The sequence below is a fragment of the Crotalus tigris genome, unplaced genomic scaffold (genome assembly GCF_016545835.1).
Source record: "Crotalus tigris isolate CLP2741 ecotype Arizona unplaced genomic scaffold, ASM1654583v1 scf7180000018468.2839379, whole genome shotgun sequence".
In the NCBI taxonomy this organism is placed as follows: Eukaryota; Metazoa; Chordata; class Lepidosauria; order Squamata; family Viperidae; genus Crotalus; species Crotalus tigris.
In genome coordinates this window covers 1,404,030-1,431,680 of record NW_024097024.1, presented here as the reverse complement: position 1 = coordinate 1,431,680, position 27,651 = coordinate 1,404,030, and the positions used below count along the sequence as shown (strand labels likewise).

General features: G+C 37.6%; 1 protein-coding gene across 5 annotated transcripts; it reads right to left on the bottom strand.

Annotated features, from left to right (window-relative positions):
- Nucleotides 1-235: 235 nt before the first annotated feature.
- Nucleotides 236-27,572, bottom strand: CASP7 (caspase 7). Of its 5 annotated transcripts, XM_039352711.1 has the most exons (8): nucleotides 27,395-27,572; nucleotides 22,917-23,032; nucleotides 16,787-16,821; nucleotides 14,970-15,013; nucleotides 11,334-11,462; nucleotides 9,093-9,268; nucleotides 7,972-8,110; nucleotides 236-5,109 (listed from the first exon to the last, which is right to left on the bottom strand). In XM_039352711.1, exons 3-8 carry the CDS (start codon nucleotides 16,819-16,821, stop codon nucleotides 4,856-4,858), a joined length of 777 nt encoding a protein of 258 aa, XP_039208645.1. In that variant the 5' UTR covers nucleotides 22,917-23,032; nucleotides 27,395-27,572; the 3' UTR covers nucleotides 236-4,855. The 5 variants fall into 5 exon arrangements, with proteins under 5 accessions (XP_039208645.1, XP_039208642.1, XP_039208641.1 ...); XM_039352708.1 differs by lacking the exon at nucleotides 16,787-16,821 and having other exon boundaries at nucleotides 14,865-15,013; nucleotides 27,347-27,572; XM_039352707.1 differs by lacking the exon at nucleotides 16,787-16,821 and having other exon boundaries at nucleotides 14,865-15,013.
- Nucleotides 27,573-27,651: the final 79 nt, after the last annotated feature.

Genomic DNA, 27,651 nt, shown 5'->3' with positions numbered 1-27,651 from the left:
AAAATGTTGCCAAGATTTGTTTGCCAATCCAGTCAAGATTGACTTGAAGAAACAAAAGCAGCAAATAAAGGAATCAACCGTGTGTTGGTCAGGATTGAACTCCAGGCTGTGGACAGAGTTAGCCTGCTATACTGCATTTTAACCATTGTGCTATCATGGTTCCTTAAACAAACAGGAGCATATATCAACATTTCCTACTTTATCTTATCCCAGTGTAATTTTCTTTTCATGTTCCTTTTTTTTGTAAATATTTTATTAATTTTGAGTTTTACAATCATCAGTACTTAATAAACAACTCGGTGTGTGGGTTCCTTTATCATTCAGTATATATTAATTTTCACTCAAGATATCCAATATTACACCATCCAGTATTTCCCTGGTCCTCTCTTCTTCCAATAATAATCATTTTTCCACATTATATAAGTATAATTCTTACTGCTATTAATACCTACACAATTAAATATAAACATCTTCCTCACGTTTCTAATGTTAGTGTCAATAATCAGTTTATATTTTCTGTAGCCAAAACATATCTCAAATGTATTTACAATCAGAGTTCCCTTATTCAATCCGTATCGTTTCTTTTTTTTCAATTTTAATTTCTCATCAATATTCAAAATAACTTTTATCAGTTATCATTTTTCTCATAATTAATTACATTTGGGTAACTAAAAGCTTCCCTTATACTGACCCTCTTTGTGTTTTCATATTTCCCATCTTATGAAAAATTATGTTATCCTAGTTACAAAAACACATCCTTCTAATTTATAATGGTTCTTTTATTTCTAAAAATTATCTATTCTTTTAATTATATTTAAACATTCATTAGATGGTACAATACCTCATCTAATTAGTCAGGACCTCTATTTTCTTCAGTCTTACTCTAGCTTTCTTCCTTTGCCAAATAACTTTGCATGTCAGTGCATTTAGGTCATCAAGTATTTCTTCTTCTGTTTCTGTATATATTATTTGGAATAAAAAAGACAATTTAATTAAAGTGTTTTTGTAAAAACACTTAATCCATTTATATTTGTTAAACAGTCTCCATTTTCTTTCTCCTTCAGTTTTTCTTTGTTTCTTGTTCCCCGGTTTTCAGCATTTCTTCTAACAGCTCTGTCATCCATTCTATCAATTCTTTTTCCTTGTCCTCAAATATGTTCTGAAGTCTTAAAAAGTAAAATGTCTTTCCCATTTCCGATATTATATCTGGCTCTTCCAAATTTTTATTTATCTATGCCTGTCTGTTGGTTTCTTCTTTCGAATCATCTATCTTTATGTCAGTTTCCTCTATTTTTTCTTCTGGTTTCTGAGTTGCTAGTTCATTCTTTATGGCCATTTTCTGAACATTTTTTGCTTGCAAGTTATTTAAATTATTTTTAGTTTCCTCATAATTTAAAACAATTGTCTCTTGAAGAATTTTTTCTGAAGTCCATTTACATTTTCTTATTGATTATCCATATTTCTTCCAAAGAGAAATAGTCCAGAAGCAACTTTCCCACTGTTTCTTAATATTTCTAGGTAATTTTTGAAACTAAAAGTCAGTCAATATTTGTAATCCAGGATGGCCAATTTAGAATGATTGTCTCCTTCATACAGATAAAACAGCCCAGGATTCCCCCCTTTTTTCCAGCTGCAATCTGCAAAAATGAAAGTTTCCAGGAACAACAAAAAACCTTATCTATGTCTGGATTTCATGCCAAATTTTCTTTTAAGCATAATAAATTGTAATACCAAGGTTCACCACTAGATGTTGTTAACACCCATCTTCCAGCTTTAAAGTCCAAACCTATTTCACCAATTTTCTAAATATCTTTTCAAAAAGAAAGTCTTAAAAATACTTTTAGTCCCCAAATTTGTCAAAGCTATGTCTCTATATTAAATCCAAATTAATCTTGTAGTTTTCTCTAATTACCCCCCCCCCCTCCAAGAAAGTTATTCACTGCTTCTCTTTTCCTGAGAGAACGGAGCGGAACTTCACCTTTTCCCCATCATCTGGGGGATTCTTTGCTTTGGGAATTCTTTTTTCCAGGAAGAAGTTTTAAAATTATAAAGAGAGGATCGTTCTCACCCACCTCCATCCGTGTTGTTGAGATTGCTAGTTAGTGCTTATCTTGGGTTGTCAGTGGTTTCTGGCTGGCTACATAAATGTGTCGTCTTTCTTCTGCCAGTTTGAAGGGCTTCTTTGGATCAAAGAGAAGGGCTGCCACCCCTCCACGATCCCCTTCTTTTTCTTCATCTCTCTGGGGCGAATTTAGACCCTTTTTAGGGTCGCCAGCAAAGCAAAATCTGATGTGGAAAACGGAGCATTTTCCTGCGCCCATTATGCCACGATGTCTAACCTGGAAGTCTCTTTTGTTTATTGAAGGAGCTGTGGTGGCACAGTGATTAGAATACAGTATTGCAGGCTATGGAGCCATATATACGTCTAAGTGCTATTGCTATTATTAATGAAAGATACTTGAACTATTATTTCCCCTTTGCCTCCGCCTACTCCACAGCAAGATGAGATAGATGACAAATTATTAACAAATCCCAATCATGTTAATTGTATATAACCTTCAGATCATACAAATAGGATAATTTTTTCCTGTAAGGGGTCCTACTTATGTTCTAATGCAAATGTTTTCCTTCAAATATATAGGACCACTACTACAGCAGTTGACCAACTGCTGCCCAACATTCCTTTTCCAGGAAAATTGTTATGACTTTCTTTTTGAGCACTAAATATAAATTACATATTTGGAAGATACAAAGCAAACCTAGAGAAGCACATATTGTAATGGCAGCTTGATTATAGTAATACAGCATAATACCAACAATTTCTCCAGATGTGAGGTGCTGAATATGCCTTCTTCCAAAACTCAAAAGAAAAACACCTTAACAGGCAGATTTGTCATATTGCATATCTATGTTTATCCCATCAGTTTTTTCCTTGGAATTCATTAACATATTTTCAAAGAAACATGGTTTTTGCTCATATAGAGATTGGCTGTATGCGACTAATCATATACAGATAACTTAAAAAATATACCCTCACCATAATTGATCAACTGGGTAGGGTGTCTGTTATTGTTGAATAACCACTAAATCAGAAATTACAAAATCCACAATTCATTATGCAAATGACGTAAACACAGTGGACAATTTCTGTTTTACTGAATTTGTGAATATTTGGTGATAAACTAAGGAATTTGTCTATATTAGTTTCCTATGTTAACTGCCAGTTAACACAAGCATTTCAAAGTATTTGACATTCTTTTTAAGTGAATGGAAATAGCTGTTTCCATGCTAGGATAAATAACTTATTAATATACCTTCATAAAGCAGAAAGATAAACTCCTAAGAATTCTTCAAGTTATTGAATCAGTCACTGAGAATGTCTTAGTTGCAGTATCCATTGCTAATGCTATTCCATAGTTACATTTTATTTTCTAGCAAAACGTTGGATTAAAAAAAAAATGCAGAACTGTAATCACTCTATATCCCAAAATAGCATCTACTTTGATTGGTTGTCATGCATTTCATCAAGGTCATCACAGAACCCAGTTCTTCTCTTCTCTGCCAAAAACAAAAACAACATGCCTGATCCCAAAGGTTAAATTTCAGGAACTTTCATAAGTGCATATATGTGTTTGTGTGTGTACATATGAAAACTATATCAGGCCAAAAGTTACTTGAAAAGTCCTTAAACTATCAAGTAGCTACTCTAATTGTATAATAAATTTGCAAATCTATGAAGTGAATCTATTGTAAATATGTAGTAACAATACAGACATTTTGTAAAAATTATAAAAAACATTGTGTTACATAATATTGATTGTATATTAAGAAAATAAGAAACCAACAATTACCACAAGGATGAAGACACTGCAAGAGAAACTTTTTTGGGCAAAGACTATGATTATATACGTAGAGAAAGAAAACAAAATATGGTTTGTTAACAGTAGCAAATAATTACAAGAAAATAGAATCTTAGAAATAATTTTCTTTTCTTTTTTACTTGCTTTGTAGAATGCATTGAACAAATCAACAACCTATAATATTGTTCTATTTATACACTACATAACTATACTACCAAATGTGTTTGATACAAAATTATTTTTGTGTAAAATAGATTGTAAATTGTGTTTATTGTTCATTGATCTAAGAAAAGGATCAGGAGCATTTTGTCATTTTGGCTAAAAATAAGAAATTTATATGTATCTTACATTTATAAGAATTGGTTGCTAAAAAAAGGAGAACAGGGAGAACAGAGAAATTAGCAGTTGAACTACTGTGAATAGATTGGACCTTACTTACAGCAGACCCACTGAAATTATGGAATTTAAATTAATAATAATGAAATCAAATGACACACAAAATAATGGATTTATAATAGACTAAATATGGATCTCACCTAGTGATTTTACATGTAGATTGGGATGTAAAAGAGCATTCAAGCATCCTTGGATGATTTCTCAACCATTTTATCACTGATCATCAAATGAACTTTGATAATACTTTTTTCCTATTATAGATGGAAGTATTTAACAAATATATACAATTATTCTTATAAATTAATGATGAATCTAAAAAAGTAATTAATAGAGGAAAAATGAGCTATTTCTATGAGGAAAAGGAAGACTCCAGAGAAATATTGTGATTGCTTCTGGTGAAAATAGAAAGAAGGAATAGGCACCTCTAACAACACAGAAACAAGTGGCACTGTGAAAATCAATATATTAACTGACTGAGGTAATTTTGGTATTGCATATTTTAAATGTCTTATATCAATCTTAACTCTAGATCTATGACTGCCTTCTGCTGGAAAAGCTTGGATTAAAAATATATTGCAAGTTATAATGCATTATGTATTTTAAATGTGCTGTTCTGGTGGCATCAATTTACAGAAATACAGTTCTTTGGTTAGCATTGATACCACACAAGGAACCTGCTTCTTCCTGCAGAAGCGTGGGTCATCAGACTGAGATTCATAGTTTCTTGCTACTCTGTAATTAACCAAGGTCAGAATCTGCAGGATCTCCAAATTTTTGCCATACTCAGTCAGCACTGAGCAAAGAGACTGCACAAACCAGGAGCCTTTCCCTGGATTCCTCCAGGAATAATAACCTAGAAAAAAGAATAGGGAAATGTCCTTTAATGACAGAATTAAGATGTCTTTTAAAGTCAGTAAGGGTAAAATACAGAATTTAACACACAGTGCAAATTTATACTGTAAATTTAGCTATCTAATCCAGTGTTTCCCAAACTTGACAATTTTAAGGCATGAGGACTTCAACTCCCAGAATTCCACAGTCCACATGCCTTAAAATTGTCAAGTTTGGGAAACACTGAGATTCTAATCCAACAATCCATATGCAGAATAATACTAAACTGGAAGGCAGAAATATTGATTCCAAGTGTCTTTCAACCTTCTGGTTTGTACAGTGAGCGCTCATTTACAGACCATAATTTGGACTGGCAACTCAGTTGTTATGTAAAATGGTCACTAATTGAAACTACAATTATGCTTGTGATTTTACTTCGACTTTCCTTTGCTTTACAAACCTGCAAGTCATAAGTGCAAAGTGGTAATTGGTTGCAGTGACTATCTGTACATGTTTCATAGCGCATACATGTGAAATCACCTTTTGCTGCATAGATTCAGTGGGACTGGTATGTTCCGTATCCCATTCAACACTATCATCTTGGGACATGACATTCAGATCTTTGACTTTTCTACCCCCCCCTCCTGCTGTTTGGAACAAAGTCTGCATGCTTCTGATCCATCTATTAGAAAAGTGTTAAAACTGGAGTTACAGTAGGCCCTGCTACAGTGTTTTGTGACTTCTTATGGACACTGATATTGGACATTGTTATTTATAGTATTTTCTTCCCTGATGCTCTGCATTGTGTCTGTTATAAGTTTCTGTTTTCTTTTGCCTTATTCTAAAATATTTATGATATTGTATATCACCGGCTTATAAATTTATTAAATAAATAAATAAAAAGCAAAGAACAAGGAAAAATTATATTCCCTCTATATGTAATAAAACCTTACGACTGTGGGAAATAAAGTGTCTCTGGGATATATATCTCATAGAAAAGGAATTTAGGAATTTTGAATAGGTTGGAACATTTTCTAAAATAAAGAATGGGAAGGTTAAGATATGAAAGATATTTTGAAAGAGACATTGTTTTTCTTGTATGATGAATATCATGATTTTTAATGTCATGATATTCATATTTCATGATATATGACAATTAACTTGTGGAATAGATTGTTACAATATGATAAAAATATCAGCATTTTTATAACTTAAGAGAAAATCAATACTTAAAAATAATTCAATTAATGGGTACGAGCCATGTTAACCAAAAACAGAATTTGCACTTGTGTATGAGATGGTTTCTTAGAACAGAGGTTCTCAACCTTTTGGGCACCAAGTACCATTTCCGTGGAGAAAGGTTTTTCTGTGGACAGGAAGGTGTGTGGTTTTGTGTGCTGCCTGCATCTCGCGGATCGGGCTTTCTTGTTTATGCGGCCTGGCTGCTGGCATGCTGCAGCCCAATACTGGTCCATGGACTGGGGATTGGGGACTTCTGCCTTTGAACATGCTTCTGAGTTTATGAAGGACACTTGCTAGACCATTGATGAAGTTATACTAATCAATCATAGCAACCCTCAATTTATTTTTTTATTCCAGGTAGTTCTTGACTTATGACCATTCATCTACTGTGTTTCCCCGAAAATAAGACTCAGCCAGAAAATAAGCTCTAGCATGATTTTTAGGATATTCTTAATATAAGCCCTACCTCGAAAATAAGCTCCAGTTAAGATTGTCAGTACCGCACATCCGCTGCAACACAGAAAGTGACCAATGCACGGGAGCTGACAGTGTCTGGTAGCTGCCGCAACCCGCCAGCCCCTTGGCCTGCGCACTCTGGGGCTGCACAGCCTGTGCATGCACAGGTGAATCTGAGTGCTATGACTGCCAGCCTGGCCCTCCAAACAGCAGGTGGAGGCAGAGGGCCAGCGGGCTGTGGCTACTGAGAGACATTGTTGGCTCCCGTGCACTTGCTGCCTCCTGTATGTGTGCTAGGAGGGCACCCGGCAGAGCCGGTTCTGGATGACAGGGGCCGGTCCCTCATCATCTCTGGGGCAGCTCTGCAGGCCAGATATAGACCTATCATGGGCCAGATCCAGCCATGGACCTTGTGATCAAAAAAATAAGACATCACCTGAAAATAAGCCCTAATGGGTCTGTTGGAGCAAAAATTAATATAAGACCCAATCTTATTTTTGGGGAAATACAGTAACAACCATTTGAAGTTATGATGGCAATAGAAAAAGTGATTTATGACCAGTCCTTGTTCTCATGACCATCTGCTGACTCGCTGAACAGTCGTGAATCAGCAATGGAAACTTAGCATTGTAAGTTGAGAACTACATGAATTCTATTTGGTAGAGGTATGCAGCTCTACTGAAATGAGAATGGATGGGGTTCCTGTACTTGCCAGCAGCTTGGTGAAGAAGGTGTGCATTTTGCTGGACTTGAATAGAAGATCCAGGACACCAGGAAAAAATAGGTGTTGGAGTTAAGGAGGAATTGAGAAATTTGCAACAGAGCACTTTTCACTACCCACCATTATCTCTTTCACTCACACGTGTATGTGCCTGGGACTGCACAAATCTACGAACAGGCATGTTTGTTTTACAGAACTGCTGATAGACTAATTTTCCTATTTATATAGTTGTGAGATAACAAACTAGCCCCAATTAGATAATGATCTCCCATTACTGTTTTAGCATGCATCATCTAATACCTGCCAGATGCTTAGTCATCACTAGAATTCACTGTAAAGAAAATATGCTTCCCCCCAAAATAGCCTTTACTCAAATAATCACTTTTCAAATGCCTACATTTTCTGTCACACTTTATGCCTGACTCATCCTATATCAAATTGTTACTCCCCCCCCCCCAAATGTACCTGGCACAGTGGAATATGCATACAAAAAATCTGCCTCAACTGGAATCTTGTATCTTGGATTGGCATCCATTTCCAGGGTGTCATTTGAAGAACCTGAATCTGTCTGAATCCCATTATCAAATTCAGAACCTCGGCATGCCTGAAACCATAATATTAAACAGTAAGGCATAATTTGCGTATGTATAAATGGCACATGGTAAACAAAAAATCATAACATTTTATGATAGTTCTCTAGCAGATTCATTTGGTGACTGAAGAAGTACTTGCACTTTGTAAAATTAAATACTGTACATTAATGAATTCGACCAGGATAACCACTGAAGTGCACATTAATGACTTCTACTACTGATAAGCAGCAAAGAGTTCCATCAAAAATGCTTTAAGTCTGAGGGCTGCAGCATAAATGTTCCAGCTGCATTTCATTTACTAGACTATGCGTAAACGGTCAAGCTGTAGCTAGTGGGCATAAGATTTATTATTCATAAAGCATCCAAAATTATACTCATACCTAGTTTGGGGAGATATATTTGCCCCTGGTCTATCCAAAAGACAGAATAACGAAGAAAAAACCCTTGCTTTTTAGTCACAAGGTAAACAACGAGAAGAGAAGGTCTGGAGAGATAAAGCTGCACAGATTTGACAACTGTGCTTGAGATATGAAGCTTCCTTATATTCAAAGTCAATCTAGCTTTGTACTGGGCCATCTAGCAAAATTCACATTGATAGGATTAGACCTCATATATGTCAACAAAAGTAATCTCAGCCCAGCTATGCTTAGTGTCGTTTTCCTACACTGAAGAATGAAGTATTATAGAACAATGGGCCACCGCATCCCACAAAAGGGTAAAAGGGTAAAAGGAGAACAATCAAGTTGTGACCTGCTATGGCATGTGCAGTACAAAAAGAGAAAGATTTAGACTTTTCAAGAAATGATGAAGACAGCCCATATTTTCTTCAAAGATCACAAATGTAGTTATATGATACTTGAATTTTGGACCCTTTTTACTTGCAGTTTTGGTGGTGTTTTGAAATATATGGGTATGCCAGGCTATTTCTAGCTTTGTTTTGTTTTGATAAACATTCCATCCTTTAAGAACTAAAATTAGCAAACATCTTCTTACCTGAATAAAGAACAGTTTGGGTTTTCCAATTAGACTTTGGCATTTGTCTCCTCTGAAAAGTGCTGTCAAATCTTTGATTGCCATGAATGCATCTGTGCCGTAGATGCGGCCTTCATCTCCATGGCTTAATAATATGCAGGAAAAACAAGCAGCATCACTGTGATCTTCATTGGCAACTACAAATCAACCACATCTCCCATCATTAAACGAACATGTCACTCAGCTCTACTTAGTAATATCAACTAAAAAGGGCATTTTTCCAACTAGGTCTTTTGTCTTCCTGCTGCTTGAAGCTTACGATTTTTAAAGTACTGGTTTTAATTTAAAGAGTATTTGGTTTTATAAACCACTCTGAGATTCTGTGCATGAAAACAGGAACATAGTTTTAACAATAAATAATCTTAAAAATTACAAGTGCTAAAATTGGTATACAATTTGAGGATCATAAAGCTCCAGAGAATTGATATGTGATTTATTATTCTTTCTCTCAACCTGTGACAATGTGTTGAGCCTACAATTTCAGGAATTCCCAGACATCTGGTTATGCATTTTTAAGTAGTTATCAGCTTGGCATCAACTTAGAAAAAGTTGTCCAACTAGATTTCAAGATAATACAGTGGGGCAAAAAAGTATTTAGTCAGCCACCAATTGTGCACGTTCTCCCACTTAAAAAGATGAGAGAGGCCTGTAATTGTCATCATAGGTAGACCTCAACTATGAGAGACAAAATGAGAAAACAAATCCAGACAATCACATTGTCTGATTTGGAAAGAATTTATTTGCAAATTATGGTGGAAAATAAGTATGTGGTCACCTACAAACAAGCAAGATTTCTGGCTCTCACAGACCTGTAACTTCTTCTTTAAGAGGCTCCTCTGTCCTCCACTCATTACCTGTATTAATGGCACCTGTTTGAACTTGTTATCACTATAAAAGACACCTGTCCACAACCTCAAACAGTCACACTCCAAACTCCACTATGTGAAGACCAAAGAGCTGTTGAAGGACACCAGAAACAAAATTGTAGACCTGCACCAGGCTGGGAAGACTGAATCTGCAATAGGCAAGCAGCTTGGTGTGAAGAAATCAACTGTGGGAGCAATAATTAGAAAATGGAAGACATACAAGACTACTGATAATCTCCCTCGATCTGGGGCTCCATGCAAGATCTCACCCCGTGGGGTCAACATGATCACAAGAACGGTGAGCAAAAATCCCAGAACCACACAGGGGGACCTAGTGAATGACCTGCAGAGAGCTGGGACCAACGTAACAAAGGCAACCATCAGTAACACACTATGCCGCCAGGGACTCAGATCCTGCAGTGCCAGACATATCCCCCTGCTTAAGCCAGTACATGTCCGAGCCCGTCTGAAGTTTGCTAGAGAGCATTTGGATGATCCAGAAGAGGACTGGGAGAATGTCCTATGGTAAGATGAAACCAAAGTAGAACTGTTTGGTAGAAACACAACTCATCGTGTTTGGAGGAGAGAGAATGCTGAGTTGCATCCAAAGAACACCATACCTACTGTGAAGCATGGGGGTGGCAACATCATGCTTTGGGGCTGTTTCTCTGCAAAGGGACCAGGATGACTGATCGGTGTACAGGAAAGAATGAATGGGGCCATGTATCGTGAGATTTTGAGTGTAAACCTCCTTTCATCAGCAAGGGCATTGAAGATGAAACGTGGCTGGGTCTTTCAGCATGACAATGATCCCAAACACATCACCCGGGCAACGAAGGAGTGGCTTCGTAAGAAGCATTTCAAGGTCCTGGAGTGGCTTAGCCAGTCTCCAGAACTCAACCCCATAGAAAACCTTTGGAGGGAGTTGGAAGTCCGTGTTGCCCAGCGACAGCCCCAAAACATCACTGCTCTAGAGGAGATCTGCATGGAGGAATGGGCCAACATACCAGCAACAGTGTGTGCCAACCTTGTGAAGACTTACAGAAAATGTTTGACCTCTGTCATTGCCAACAAAGGATATATAACAAAGTATTGAGATGAACTTTTGATATTGACCACATACTTATTTTCCACCATAATTTGCAAATAAATTCTTTCCAAATCAGACAATGTGATTGTCTGGATTTGTTTTCTCATTTTGTCTCTCATAGCTGAGGTCTATGAAGACAATTACAGGCCTCTCTCATCTTTTTAAGTGGGAGAACTTGCACAATTGGTGGCTGTCTAAATACTTTTTTGCCCCACTGTAGTTAAGTTACAAAAAAAAAATCAGTACCTTCACCAAGGATTTCCCTCATTTTCTTACAGCTGAGATCATTATAGATGGAAACATCAAAACCAATGTCCCGAAAACATTTTTGCAAGTCACCAGCATCCTTGTCAGTACCATTTCGTATACACATCCCTAAGCCAAAACAAATGAATGTCACAACCAGCTGTGTGAAATAATATTTTATATAAGCAGTTTTATAACCTATAGCTGTGCATAATTTCCACATAATCATTTGTCTAATATTTGCTGAAGCTCAAAGTATGCTATTTTTACTTTTCTATAGTGGCAAGTAACTGCATTGAAAGGGAATGAGCCACCAACTACAATTATGCTTGCATGGTAATTGAGACTAAACATAATATTTAAATAAGAATTTCTTTAAAATGCAAGGAAACAAACAGAAGAACAAAACCCTCCTTTTAAAAAAATAGAGGCAAACTAAGAACTAAATTTATGATCAAAAAATAAAAACTCCTCCAAAAGAGCTACTTGATATTTAGAACAACTTTTCAAAACCAAAGATTTTTGTAAACAAAAAATTAGTTTTAATTATAACTATCATGCTGGGCTACAGTCATCTGACTGTTAAGATGGCTACAACAAAGTCATACAGGTATTAATGGTATCTTTCTCCCCCCTCCCCCAATTAATTCGTTATAGCCTATTTAACAGCTTGGCGGAGGCAAAACAAGAATTCTAAAATCCACAATGAATAGAGTGGATTACAGTTAAACTCTGGCTTGGTAAATTTTGGATTTAGCAGACAATTTGAATTTGAACTAACAATAACAACAACAACAACAAAAGATTTGTTTTTTGATAAGACAAGGAACTGGCAGATGTGATATCGGAGCCACTGAACTATATTTTTCAAAGATCCTGGAACACAGGGGAACTACCAGAGGACTGGAAAAGAGCTGATGTAGTTCCCATCCTCAAAAAAGGAAAAAAAATGGATCCAGGAAATTACAGACCTATCAGCCTGACCTCAATACCTGGGAAGATCCTGGAAAAGATAATCAAACAATGAATCAACGAACACCTAGAGGCAAACAAAGTCATTACTAAAAGCCAACATGGGTTTGTCAAAAATAGATCATGCCAGACAAATCTTATTGCATTCTTTGACCAAGTGACAAAATTAGTGGATCAGAGGAATGCTGTGGACATAATTTACTTGGACTTCAGTAAGGCATTTGATAAAGTAGATCACAACCTACTACTTGACAAGATAGAAAAATGTGGGGTAGACAGAACCACCACCAGATGGATCCGTAGCTGGCTGACCGGCCGTACTCAGCGAGTGGTCCTCAATGGAACTGCATCTATATGGAGGGAAGTGTGTAGTGGGGTGCCCCAGGGCTCTGTTCTGGGCCCAGTACTCTTCAACATCTTCATCACCGATTTGGATGAAGGGATAGATGGGGAACTCATCAAATTTGCAGACGACACCAAGCTGGCAGGAATAGCCAACACTCCAGAAGACAGGCTTCAGATACAGAAGGATCTGGACAGACTTGAACACTGGGCACTAACTAACAAAATGAAATTCAATGGTGAAAAAAGCAAGGTTCTACATTTAGGCAAGAAAAACCAAATGCACAAGTACAGCATAGGTGGCACCATGCTCAATAGTAGTAACTGTGAGAGGGACCTCGGAGTCATAGTAGACAATCACTTAAATATGAGCCAGCAGTGTGCTGCAGCTGCCAAAAAGGCCAACACAGTGCTAGGCTGCATTAACAGAGGGATAGAATCAAGATCACGTGAAGTATTAATACCACTCTTCAATGCCTTGGTAAGGCCACACTTGGAATACTGCATCCAGTTTTGGTCACCACGATGTAAAAAAGATGTTGAGACTCTAGAAAGAGTACAGAGAAGAGCAACAAAGATGATTAGGGGACTGGAGGCTAAAACATATAAGGAACGGTTGCTAGAATTGGGTATGTCTAGTTTAACGAAGAGAAGGACACGGGGGGACATGATAGCAGTATTCCAATATCTCAGGGGCTGCCATAAAGAAGAGGGAATTAAGCTATTTTCCAAAGCACCTGAAGGCAGGACAAGAAGCAACGGGTGGAAACTAATCAAGGAGAGAAGCAACCTAGAACTAAGGAGAAACTTCCTGACAGTGAGAACAATTAATCAGTGGAACAGCTTGCCTCCAGAAGCAGTAAATGCTCCAACACTGGAAGTTTTTAAGAAGAGACTGGACAGCCATTTGTCCGAAATGGTGTAGGGTTTCCTGCCCGAGCAGGGGGTTGGACTAGACGACCTCCAAGGTCCCTTCCAACTTTACTACTATTACTATTACTATTACATAACTTCACCCAGTCTGGAAAAGTGAGGCTTACTGTATTTTTTTTTTTATTAAAAAAAGTTTACGTTCCAATACTAATAGTCCTTGGTTAACAACAACAAATCAGTGAGCATTTGAAGTTACAGTGGCACGCAACATTTTTTTCTCTAAGGAATCTGGCAATGAAGTAAAGGTCCTGAGGATCCTATATCCCGTAGTACATGCCTATCCACAGCATCTAGCTATAGATTTGTTCTGGGTATAATTCAAGATGCTGGCTGTCACTTTTAAAGCCCAAAACAGCTTGGGACGAGGTTATCTAAAGGATTGTCTCTACCAGTACATCCAGCTAACCGATCACTGTGAGGAGGCAAGGAATGTTGCAGTTCCCCCCCTCTTAAGGAAGTACATCTTGTGGGACTCAGAAGAAGGGTCCTTTGTGTGCTGGTTACCTTCCTTTCCATTCTCATGGAGGTTAGACTTTGACATTCTTTCACAAGGCCCTGGTTTTGCCAATGGGTCTGGGAAACCTGGAGTGAGTTCAAGTGGCTTGTTTCAGCAGATGTGTGTGTATGTGTGTTTGTGTGTGTGTGGGGGGGGGGGGTTTGTTTCTACTATTTGTATATGGTTTTTTATTTTTTGTAAGTCGCCCAGAGTCATTGAAAGAGAGTGGGTGGCCACATAAACTCTCCAAAAACAAACAAACAAATAAATATATTGCTTGTACCACATAGTCTACACCTATCTTGACTGGCACTGTGCCAGTCACTATATACCCTTCTGCACCTGGCCGCAGCTCCACCCAGCAGTCACTTATCTGCCTGCCAGACTACTTGCAAGCCATCTAGTACTTGTGACTTCCTGTCGGTGTTATCCTTGAAGTGCTTGCTTTTTGGAAGCAGGCAGAAAGTCACAAGGAAGTTCTCACTTAATGAGCCACAATTCTAAATAACAAATAGGAACTGCTGTTGTTAAACGATGTGGTACGTGACCTCACATCTTACTACCGCATTGTTAAGCGACAGAAATTACACCCCCAATTGCTGTTGTTAAGTGAGGTCTACTTATACATTATTTTAACCAAGGTCAGGTTTGTACTAAAACAAGAAGTCACTTAATATCAGCACACTGTGAAATATCACTTATTAAAAGTATTCACTTTAAAAAGTTTACACATCTTTTTAAAAGTTATCACAAGAAATTAGTGTGCAAGTAGAAGAATAAAGGAGTACCTGTATCTTTTGCAAAGTTCTTATTGTTTATAATAATGCATTTACCAAGCTTCTTAAAGGCTATATTATATTGGAACGTAGGGATAATAATTCGATATTGGTTACCAGAAGAATCCTCTGGTTGACCTTCCCATTCATTCTTCTTTTTTCTGTGGAAATAGAACTAAATGTTATTGTGAAAAGAATGCAAATGATCTCCAAACAATCCACTAACTACCCATCTGTCTAATGAAATTAAAACACATATAATTAAAATGGCTTGTAAAAATAAGAGTGCATTACTCACAATATAGTGGAGTCCAGTGATGGCTTACTGAGGAGTTGGAAAACCAAAGCCTCCTTTAGAGGTAAAGGAACAATCCCTTCACTTAAGAATTATGCTTTACTAAAGCTACTCATACAACATCCCCAGGGCGCTTTAACCAGCCTGAAGGGCTGTAGATCTAAAGAGCACATGGCTGAGCTCAGAGCCCTAAAAACCCTGTCTACTTCCTGAGGCAATGAAGATTATCAGAAAACTGGAAAATAAGTCTTACATGACTGTAATCTTATTCTCTCCACTGATGACTTCTACAGTATATATTTTAGCTATTAACAAAGATAAATGTTCACCATAATTTTTGCTAGTTTGTTACCTTTGAAGGTTAACACTTGCTCAGTGTTGAACATAGTCATCGACTAATGCAGATTTTATTCCTTTATCTTTAATTTAACTACATTTATCCTTATTTTGTTCCTTATGTATACTCTTTAATATTGATCTCTTCACCATAAAATATGTACTCTTTAATAATATTGGTCTCATCGCCATAATAAAATGTGTTTAAGCAATTGAACAATGGAATTATAACACATGAAGATATATTCCAATTGAGTGATAGGAAAAAAAAGAGTAACAATTCAACAATGTAATCAACTGCCAAGACAGATAATAGGTTTTCATTAATGAGTTTAGTGCAAGAGGCTAGATAACTACAGTACTTGGTAAAGATGAGTTTCATTTCCTAATATCCTAATGGTCCATTTCAACTCAAGGTTTCTAGGATATACCTAGTTATAGTCTCCCTGTTAGTCTTTTGGCAAAGGACTAGGACAAACAGGATCTTATCCAACAAGCAGACCTCACCAATTTGGTATTCAGGAATATTTGAAGTTACATTTTATCTAATAGGTGTTATTAAAAACTCAGGGATTAGTCAAGATCTACATGTTACCTTACTTTCTTCACCTATTTTAAAGTAACAGTATGTTTAGAACCATATCGGTCTAGACTCAGATTACCGGAAATTACCCAAATTTTATGAGAAATGTTTGGCAGGACATTAAGGAAATAAATCTGCAATGTACATTCCACATGTTTTGGAAATTCCTGTATTTCTCTGAGAAAGCAAATAATTAACTGCCTCGATAATAATGGAAGATCACTGATTTAATGAGATTTTTTTTAATTTATGGTCAGCTCAATTGCTTAAGACAGAAACAAAGTTTCATTGTCTTCTAGAAATCAATAATAAGCCTAGAGCCTACAAATAGAAATACAAATGCAAGTTTAAGGAAAGATATATCATCTATGTAATATTTCTATTACTGATTACAGTGAACTATTGTTTCCTCCTTAAACAATTATGCAATTATCATAAAAAACCACAATTTGTTACTTCACAAAATGGGTTTTATCTAATTTACAGCCTTTTTTTATTATCTATGCATGTTACAAATACAAAACGTAACATCAGACACATCCTGGCTACTGCTTTATTTTACACATGTTAATTCTTTAATTCCTCTAACAAATGTATGATTCTACACTATACACTTTTATGGTCAATCTATTATAAAATGATTTTTCAAATTTTAATTCATTTTAATTTTCAAATTTTAATTCATTCCCTTGAATGAATAGGAAAAAGAAAGAACGGTACCTTGGTTCTTCATCAAGTGGTACACTCTTCTGCATCTGAAAAATATGTCCACCTTATGCTGAGGGATAATTATTATCTTTTCTAATAATGCGAGCATCTCATCATGCTCACACAACACCAGAAACTGAAACAAACTACAATGTGTTCACAGACTCAACAATTTGTCTGTGTCAGCAATAGGTCACGCTGGATTTTTCTATAAGGCTATTGAAAGGGCCATTACTATGGCCTAACACGTAGCTTAGGTCATGTAAGCCTCTTCTGCTCTAGCTGAAAGGCAGAAAAGAGGTACTTGCATCAATGTTATTTTATTATTGCAGTGTTGTTATAGTACAGAATGCAGGAATGCATACAAAAGGCAGGTGCAACACACTGCACATTCAAGCAGGAAGATATCCATTAAAGCCAAGATCCAGCTTTGAATATTCACTCTCACAATTTACTAATTCAAAGGGGGAGAAAACCTTTCCACTGCATTTAAAGCAATACTATACATTTGTTTGTTTGTTTATTTATCCTATTTCTAAACACCCAGCTCCCTCAAAGAGGAGTGTACAATATAATATAATCAATAAACAATGTATAAAAGTTATCATTAGAAATTAAAAATTAGGGTTAAAATTTCAAAATTATAGAATAATGACAATTAAACATCAAAATGGGATGGAATCCTAAGATGGCCATTTAGCATTATATTCTTACAGATGGGAAAGAGGTTCTCAAGGAAATTACTTGTAAAAATATTTTTAATTCATTCACGTCCTTATTAAATATATTTACGTCCTTCTGCCCTGTGAAAATGTTACACTCATTACATTTTTCTGATATATTTACTTACAAACCTCAACCTCAATTGAAAAATAATTAAACTAATTAACTACAACAGACACATGAATTTGATTGAAAGAGGTAAACGAGAACTCATATAATCAAGTGTAGAGAAAATAAATATTCCAGCAAAATAATATGGTGATGTAAATATCACAGGGTGCAACAGTTTAGGCCTTTTCCTTAACACCTGAAGTAACAAAATGGTAAAACCAACACAAAATGTAAGAATTAACTCACAAATCTAGATTAGCTTTAATGAAGATGAAATAATTTAATTTTTGGATGTGACCATCTGTAGTTAAAGATTAAATTTTGGATGTTTTACTTCATTTATATTTGTTGCATTTTCAAACAATTTTATGTGCAAATTGAAACAAAAATACTAAGAAATGTGATATAAACCTTCCACCATCTTTTCTAATTTTTTAAAAAAGAAAAATAAAAATAAATGCTAGGGGTAAAGAGAAAAAAAAAGCTCCTTTAAGAATTTCCGCCCCCTAATTTTTGTTATTTATTTTTTCTGAGTATTTGTATTTTGTTAGATTTTTATCCTGCTATTATTACTTGATAAGTAATTTAAGGCAGTGGACATAACATAATACTCATTTCTCCTATTTTACCAAGAACCTCAATCCTGTTAGGTGAGTTGGAATGAGAGTAACCAAAATCACCCAATCAACTTTCACACCTAAGGCAGAACTAGAATTCAGTCTCCTGGTTTCCCATCAAATAGAATGAGCACCCAACAGAATTATGCATAAATTATTTATCTATTTCAAAATAGCAAAACTAGTGAACATACATATATGTGTATGATATATGAACATGAATTTAGAGAACTGACACACAAAAATCTGATGTATGTGTAAATTTGCCCTAAACCTATTTGTACATTTGTCATATTCCTTTAGCATATTTCATCAGATGAGATTCTAGAGTAACATATATTGGTGAACTGCACATTTGACAGAACAATAAGTTTCTTATTTAAAATTACATTGGCCTGCCACCTTGTGGGCAAACCATGCACTTTTTTATCCTTTTAATTTTTTTTTTAAATGAATGGCCTGTCTGATATTTTTTTCATTTAAAAAAAAGAAAGAATCGGGCTTAAGACCAATTGATTAGATTTAAATATTTTTTTAAATTTTTTTTTATAATTTTTTATAATCTGTACTGAAGTAAGGTTTTAACAATGTTTTGTGAAGTGATCTGAAAGGGAAAATGTAATTCGGAGAGCACATAATTGTGCGTACACTCAGCTGTCAGTAATTGTTCAGTTGTCAGGCTCAGGTGTGATTCTGGCAAGAGGCTTCTGTGATTTAAGGAAACAAAGACAGGTGCAACAAACATGCCCACCCAAGCTTCTAATCACCTTTCCCATCCTTGCTACAAGCCATATCTTGCATAGAGAAATCTGCTTTTGTGAAATGTTCAAATGGAAGGAATGAGGATAGGCTTCCAACTGAATTTTATCTCACTTGAATACGTGTCTCTCACTAGAGACATTCTTATCAGAAACAGACAAAAACATACTCCACTTCTCTTTTCTTCACATCCCTCATCTCTTATGTTGTTAAGCCATGTTTTAGCAATGGAAACAAAAAAAGTGTAATGCCCCATACATGGGACAAAGTACTCTCTATTTATTAGCAACAGAGTGCCTGTCTGTGCTTGTAATACTAAACATTGTTTTTCTTCTCCAACAAAAATGCTTCTCTTGCTTTTGGATATACACATATGATATGCAAGCTATGTACCTTAAAGTCAGTTTATTGAAAACTGTTTGTGTGAAAATGTAAACTAAGTTAGAAAGAATAACATAATCCTTAAGAGAATCACTTAAGCCAATCTTACACCCTCCAGTTGTGATTGCTAGTGTACTTCCATACCCATATTATTATCTGGAAACTGAAACATCTAAATATGATGTGGTGGTTATCAGTTGGGAAAGCTGTATTGTACAGTATGTATGATCCCAACAAAGCTTTAACAACCTAAAAACACACATCCCTAATTTTTGTCAGTCTGTTTTGACGAACAGATTCAGGTTGCTTAAATGATTTGCACCGATAAACAAAACAGAGCCAGTTTGGTCCTATACTAAAGGCAGCAGACTGGAAACTGATAAATTGGGAGTTATAATCCTTCTTTAGGCATGAAATCTGGGTTATCTTAGACCAGACATGTCAACCTCAAGGCCTACAGGCCAGATCTCTCCCCCCCCCCCCCAGTGTGTTTAGATCTGGCTCATAAGCAGACTATTAGGAGAAGCTGATTAAGTATGTAGCAAGGTGTGTGCGTGTTGAAGCAGCAGCAGGGCCTGAGGGAGAGTGAGTTGGAGTTGAGGTCTTGCTGGGGCTCTGCTGAGGCTCCAGGATCAGTGTACATGGCTCCAGCTGATCAGGACTTCTGGTGGCCTCAGTGGTGGCCGGCAACCGCACGCAGTCGGGGGGGGGAGGGAGAGAGTCAGCTGGAGCTACGGGGCTGTTGGGGCTCCAGCTGACTCTTCCCCCCAGACTGCATGTGGCAACTGGCCACCTTTGAGGCCGCCAGAAGCCCCAACCAGCTGGAGCTATGTGCACTGATCCCGGGTTCTCAGCTCCACTGGGGAAATGAGTGAACACATGGGGGAGGAGAGGAGATGTTATAAAAGGAGGGAAAGAGGAGTGAGGGGGGAAGAGAAGGCGATGGAGAAGAGAGATGTCTGTTGGGCAAGCCTGAGGGACAGAAGCCTGAGACAGCAACTGGCCCTTTGAGGACAATCATAATGCTGATGTGGCCTTCAGTGAAATTGAGTTTGACACCCCTGTCTTAGACAATCTCTCTCTCTCTCTCTCTCTCTCTCTCTCTCTCTCTCTCTCTCTCTCTCTCTCTCTCTCTCTCTCTCTCTCTCTCTCAGCCTTAGGAAGCAAGCAATGGTAAATTACTTCTGAAATCTGGCCAAGGAAACTGGACAAGGCAGTTGCCAGGAGTCAACATTGAGTTCAAAACATCTCTCCTCCCAAGTAAACATCCCTGTAGTATAAGACTAGGAAAAAAGTTCTGAAAAAGCTTTCACCTGTTTAGATCAGGGCTTTTCAACCTTTTCAACCATTGTACCATTTTTAGGATATGGCAATATCTGAGTACCGCCAGTCGCCTAGCAAGATGTCAAAAACTTGATGACAAAAAAAGGAGGAAAAAAGTGATATAGTACAGGTAGTCCTCGACTTACAACAGTTCGCTTAGTGATTGTTCAAAGTTACAAAGGCATTGAAAAAAGTGCCCCCCAAGCCATAGCCGAGCAAGACTCCTGCCTGCCCGCCCGGTGGTGCTCTTCCTCCTGTCCGAGGTTTTCATTGTTGTGAGCATTTCTGTTGAGGATTGGCAGTGGGGGTGGGGTATGTTTGGTTTTTATTCCCCCTGTCTGCTGGGTGGTTGCAGCAGGTTTTGGTCATTTCACATGACCCTGGGACACTGTGACCATCATAAATATGAATCAGTTGCCAAGCATCTGAATGTAAATCACAAGACCCTGGAGATGCTGCAACATTTCAGCTGATCGGCACTTCTTCTGGGCTCAGCAGAAGCGCCAGGATCAGCGCCGAGCTCCAGCTGGAGCCTGGCGCTGATCCTGGCACTTCCTCTGAGTCCTGACAGCCCTGCAGCTCCAGCCATCTCTCGTTCAGGCTAGTGCGGGGCTGCCACCTGTTCAGCTCATTCCCCTCCCCCGCTACTTTTCTAGGATAGTCGTGTACCACCTGCCAGGTGCCAATGTACCACAGGTGGTACCCGTACCACTGGTTGAAAAGCCCTGGTTTAGATCATCAAGTTTTATAAGCACAGATGTTGCAGAATGAGAAGCTGAAACCTTTATTGGCTTTCAACTCTTTCAGATTGCAAAATAGAAAACTGCTAGAACCTATGATCAAGATCCAAAGAGGGGATAGACAATTGGCTATGCACAAGTGAATTTTTCTTTGGCCTTAGGCTCTTCTGAAACCTCCCTCATGAAACCCTAGTTTGATATTCCACTATACTACTATAAGCCCATCTTAAAGACAAGACTTGGACTATTGTGTAATAAACATAATAAAAAAAGTAAAATAAAAGGTTTCATATGCTATGCCTGCCAAAAAAGTAAATCAATTTTACTCAAAAATTTAAGAATTTATAATCAGTTTTTTAGAATAAACATTTTTTCCAGGACAGCTTATAGTCAGTATCATAAAATCCTGTTAGAAAGCATTTTAAAACCACTATCTAAAAACATTAAATAGGGACATAAAACAATTCTTCATCCCTGTTAATAAAATTTTCAAAACAGAAATCCAGTGACAATTTAAAATCCAGTCTATTTCCTTAAATGTTTGAGGTGACTGGTCATATAAAACACATAAATAAAATAATTGGGGATGGTAATAAACATTTCTCTCTAAGTAGAGATTTTCATGGAGTCTGCAAAAATCAAACTTTTGAATGTCAAATGTTTTATTTCAAAGGGAAGATGGATTGATTCAGTGTTAAAATGTTTCATGCTTCACATCTATTGAATGCCAAATCCCTAACTTTTGTTGCTAACCTTTTGTTCAATCAAGCATGACTTTCAGTAGCAGAAATAGTAGACCAGGGGTCCCCAACCTATTGGCTGTGGCCTTTTGGCTACGGACTGTATGAAGGGATGGCCAGTTCCCGTGCATGTGTGTGTGCATTCACTTCCCACACTTGTGCTAGCTCCACCCCGAGCATCCTGCTGGTGCTAGCGTCACTCCTGAGTGTCCTATTGGCACTAGTGCCGCCCTGACCATCCTGCCAGCACTACCGCCCCTAAACATTCTACCGCCACTAGTGCAACCTCAGGCATCCTGCCGGTGCTAGCACCACCCCATTTGTAGCACTCGCACAGCCCCATTTGCGCATGTACTTGTGCACGGCCCATTTGCCTGCCTCCCTTTCCGGGCCGCCAAACCAAAAAGGTTAGAGACCTCTAGTAGACTATATTATGAAAATATAATAGTAAACTATCAAAACTCTTCAGAGTAAGTTACCATTTGGACCCCATAATCATATGAATATACTTTAAAATATTTGCACAAATGACTAATTGAAGTAAATATTCCCAACTGTTTTAATTTACAAAAAAAGTCATAAAAAATTGAAAGTGATTTTTCTGTGAATATATCAAAAGATCATAAACATTCCTGTGTCACAGCATTATTTGTTCACATTGTTTGCCACAGATGAACTGTAATCATAACTTTTTGTATACCTATTTTATACAAATTAAGATTTCTAATTTAAAAATTAATTTTCTTACTTTGCAAAGATGGATAACCGATCAGTTCTTGAAGGTTTTGCATCCACATAATCATTTATAGTATTTTCAGCCATCAGTGGTAACACAGAAACAGAATCTTCTGCCAATATTTAGATCTGCAATCAATATTCTTACAATTATTATCATTTTAGATAGCATGATGTTTAGCAAGTTTTTTTTCCAGAATATCATACAAAGAAATCATTAAAAAAAGCAATTTACAAATGGATGTCCATTTAAACAAATAATAGTATTAGTTTTTCTGAACAAACTTCTTGTATATTTTTTCAGTAAGACAAATTTTTTTACTTCGTTAGTTATCTAAAAATAACAATATTGAAACTTGCAAGATATAAGCTGATTTAAACATTGTTACCACAGGAATTCCCAACACCTGGTCCGTGGACCAGCCCCAGGCCGCTGCATGCCAGAAATGGGTCCGTGCAAACAAAGCCCCACCCACAGGATGTAGGCAGCGCGCGAAATCATGCCCCTTCCAGTCTGTGGAAAACCTCTCTCCATGGATCTGGTCCCTGGTGCCCAAAAGGTTGGGGGCTACTGGTTTACCACAGTGTTTTTCAAAGTTGGCAAATTTAAGATGTGTGGATTGAAGTCCAAATTGTTGGCTGTGAAATTATCAGAGTTAAAAGTCCATACATCTTAAAAGTTGCCAACTTTGAAAAACACTAAATTATCTGAATAATAAACAACTATCAGTCACTGTATTCATAGTGGACAGCATTGAGAAAGAAAAATCTACAATACATAAATACAAGTTACAAGAATTTCTTTTCCAATTTTCATCGCAACTCAGATGATCCCATTTGAGTTTCTTTTAATAAATCAGGTGAAATAATTACACAGATTTAATACTATTTTACTTAATTTAGATTGCTCTCTAGCTTTATGTCCTGGATATTTATATTTTAATTTATTTATCTTACATTGTTCTAAGCTCAGTTAAAGAAACATAGAACAGAGCTATTTCTTTCATATATCCTTAGTAGATCTAGGATCTAGGATCGACTTACCACAATTGAGCCCAAAATTTCCATTCCTAAGCAAGACAGTTGTTAAGTGAATTTTGCTCCATTTTATGACCTTTCTTGTCACAGTTGTTAAATGTAAGATCACTGCAGCTAGTAGTAATACAGTTGTTAAGGGAATCTAGCTTCCCCATTGACTTTGCTTGTCAGAAGGTCACAAAAGCTGATCACATGGGCCCGGGACACTATAAATATTGTAAATGCATGCCGCTTGCCAAGCGTATGAACTTTGACCCACATGACCGTGGGGATATTTCAACGGTGATGTGAAAAAGAGTCATAATTCACTTTTTTTAGTGCTGCTGTAACGCCAAATGGTCACTAAACGAATGGTTTTAGGTTGAAGACTACCTGTACTTTTTGAACTACTCCCACAAATTGAAGATGCCTGTAACACCCAGGAATTTATATGTTCAAAAATAAAAACAGAGTTAAGTACAATGATCCCAGCTGATATGTGGCATGGCTGTCATAACTATGCAAAAATGTTCCAAGGCTATTCCAACATTATTGCAAATATCTTTCACTTTAACTTCACGTTATACTAGGGAAAACCTCTGTACTGAGGAGACTATATATCACCTAATGAAGTGTATATGATCCACAAATACAATAACATATTGTTGACTGTACCAAGAAGAAAAACAACATCCAACCCAGTTATTTACTCTGCACAGTGAAGCCCACTGAATCTAACTCCAAGCTTTTCAGAGGTTCACAAGACTTTCTAAGTGTTAAAAACAGAGAAACATTTTGCAAACAATATGGGTATTATTCCAAGGGTGCTTTTTAAAAGGCAACTGGACTTTCCCTTGAAAACATTTTGCTTCTCATCCAAGAAGCTTCTTCATTTCTGACTAAATGGTGGGGAATGGAAGGATTTATATTCTTTGCAGTCACCCGAGTTGTTGAGACCACTTGGGGGTTTATCACCTTAATCAGAGTACAAATGGGTGTGGAACCTTCTTGGGATTGTTGAAAGGACTGTGTTTTAGACATGAGATAGGTGGTTGAGAGAGGGCTGTTCAATTTTAATATACAGATGGTCTCTTTGACCCCTCTTTCAAACAAGTGGCCCTTTCTGTCCAGAATGTGAAATCTGCTTTGTCTTTTAAATGCAGATGGATGCTGAATCTTGTCCTGATGGGTTTGTTCTCCTGTGTTGTGCCATGCATTTGTGAAGTGGTCGTTTTGTTTCCCAATCAATAGGTGTGTCAGACAACAAAGTTCACATTCTGGACAGAGGGTCATTGGTTTGAAAGAGGGGTCAAAGAGGCCATCTACGTTAAAATTGTACAGTCCTCTCTCAACAAAGGGTGATGAATAGGACACTACCTATCTCCTGTCCACAACACAGTCCTTTCAGCAGTATCAAGAAGGTTCCACATCCATTTGCACTCTGATTCAGGTGATCCTGAGGGTACAAATAAACTCCCAAGTGGCCTCAACAATCTTGGAGAGCAGTGGTAATGATTAGACTGCAAATAATATAAATTCAGTCAGAAGTTTCTTGGATGAGAAGCAAAACATTTTCAAGGAAAAAAAACTAGAAAGACCAGTTTTGAAAAACACCTTTGAGACAACCATGACCTGGATGATTAAGAATCTCCATTGACAATATGGAGATTAGGATATATCACTGGGATAACTGCAGATTCTTGAATAATTCTAGTCATACCTCTATAAGACAAAAGTCTACTAGACTAGTGGTCCCCAACTTTTGTGGTTTGGCGGCCCGGAAGGGGAAGAGGGGAACCGGGCCATGCAAGGTCGGCACGCATGCATAGGGAGCTCAAATGCAAATGCACCAGCCCGTGGCCCGATTGCGAATAGACCACAGCCCAGTAGTGGTCTGTGGTTCAGGATCCTTGCACTAGATAAGGAACGATTGCTGGAATTGGGTATGTCTAGTTTAATGAAGAGAAGGACAAGGTAGGACATGATAGCAGTGTTCCAATATCTCAGGGGCTGCCACAAAGAAGAGGGAGTCAAGCTATTTTCCAAAGCGCCTGAAGGCAGGACAAGAAGCAATGGATGGAAACTAACCAAAGAGAGAAGTAACCTAGAACTAAGGAGAAACTTCTTGACAGTAAGAACAATTAACCAGTGGAACAACCTGCCTCCAGAAGTGGTGAATGCTCCAACACTGGAAATTTTTAAGGAACTGGACAGCCATTTGGTATAGGGTTACTTGCCTGAGCAGGGGATTCGACCTGATGACCTCCAAGGTCCCTTCCAACTTTATTATTATTATTATATATGCCCCACCTGGGAGTTATTCTGCCTCTACAAACAGAAGAGGTATATCCTGCCTACCTTTACAGTATCCTTATCCATTTGGAAAGAAACATCTACCCTAAAAACCTCTGCATTATCCCAGCTTCTCTCTTATTTCTTAATGGGATAGTTGCAAAGTACTAAAACAGCAGAGGCAAGTCTCCCAGATTCTTATCTTATGTATTGCCCTACAGCTACTAAATAAAAGGCAGCATGTTTTGGATTTTGCCACCAGGTGGCTCTGATTAGAAGACTGTGACAAGAGAAAACCCATCATGATTCCGTAACTAACTGGACACCATCCAAAGGGTGGTGGTGGTGTCTTTTTCTCTTTCATACAGAAAATCTTTTTGTTTCAGTTCTGCTTCCAAGTTCTTTTTCTTTCATTTTAACCAGTAACCTTGAACATGTATCCTGGATGATCTCATTAGGTGATCTTTATCAAGTTTTTTTTTCTATCAGAAAAATAGGCAAGAATGCTTCAGTTAATAAAATAGATATAACTATAACTATATACCCTATATACCCTATAGTTTTTCACGTTGTGCAATTCTAATCAGCTGAATGAATCATGAATTCATTAGTTAATCATGGGTAAGCTTATCAGATCAATACAACCATAACAGCATGCTTGAAGAGCTGGTCCCAAGCATCTTAACACAGAAAACTGAAATACAGAACTAACTGCACTTAATCCCCATTTTCCTAGCTCCATGCCAAGCAGAAATTTCCCAGATCGCGGTTTTGTAGCATGGAAAAGAAACACGAATTGTTTTTTTTTACTGGAATGGAGATTTGATGCCGACCGAAGAACTGCATGAAACTAATCAGGCAGGTAGAACTCCAACCGGTGCTACTTTCACCATTAGTTTTAAAAGCAAAAATAGCAACCCTCGAAACGATTAAGTGTATGGTGGGTGGAAGGAAACAAAGAGTGCAAGTCCATCACTTTTTGAAGATTCCTACGAGCGACTCCGGGTCCCAAAATGTTAACAGCGAATTAAAGCACAATGAGGAGAGCTTAAGCACAAAGATTTGAAAAAGGCCCCTCGTCTACCAGGAAATTGCCTAAGCAGAGAGAAGTCGGCATGGAGGTGGGAATCGAACCTTGGGGAAAATTGAGTTTCTCTCTTTCTCGAAATAAGCTATACTTGCCCGCGTGGAACCCACGACGAACAGGCTCTCCTTCCCAGTCCTTTGGCTGCGTCTGCTCTCCGCAACGCTAAGTCGAAGGTAAAAGCGAAACTTAAACGGTCAGAAAACTTTACTCCCTGCGGCAACCCAGGAAGTGGCCGCGGAGAGACTTAAATTGATCATCCGCCTTCCCGGTCAGCCCAGCCAAGTCTTTATAGCGCCGCCTTTGGGCTGAGTGCGGAACAAGCGTTTGTTTTCACAATCCTCAGCTTGGCCAA

What these genes read in the sequence shown, in the direction of transcription:
- CASP7 (XM_039352708.1), bottom strand. Translation starts at nt 22,990, where the DNA reads ATGGCTGAAAATACTATAAATGATTATGTGGATGCAAAACCTTCAAGA. An exon ending in CGGTTATCCATCTTTGCAAA is followed by an intron (nt 15,014 to 22,916) that starts GTAAGAAAATTA and finishes CTATTTCCACAG; the next exon opens with AAAAAAGAAGAATGAATGGG. An exon ending in CCAAACTGTTCTTTATTCAG is followed by an intron (nt 8,111 to 9,092) that starts GTAAGAAGATGT and finishes TTATGGTTTCAG; the next exon opens with GCATGCCGAGGTTCTGAATT.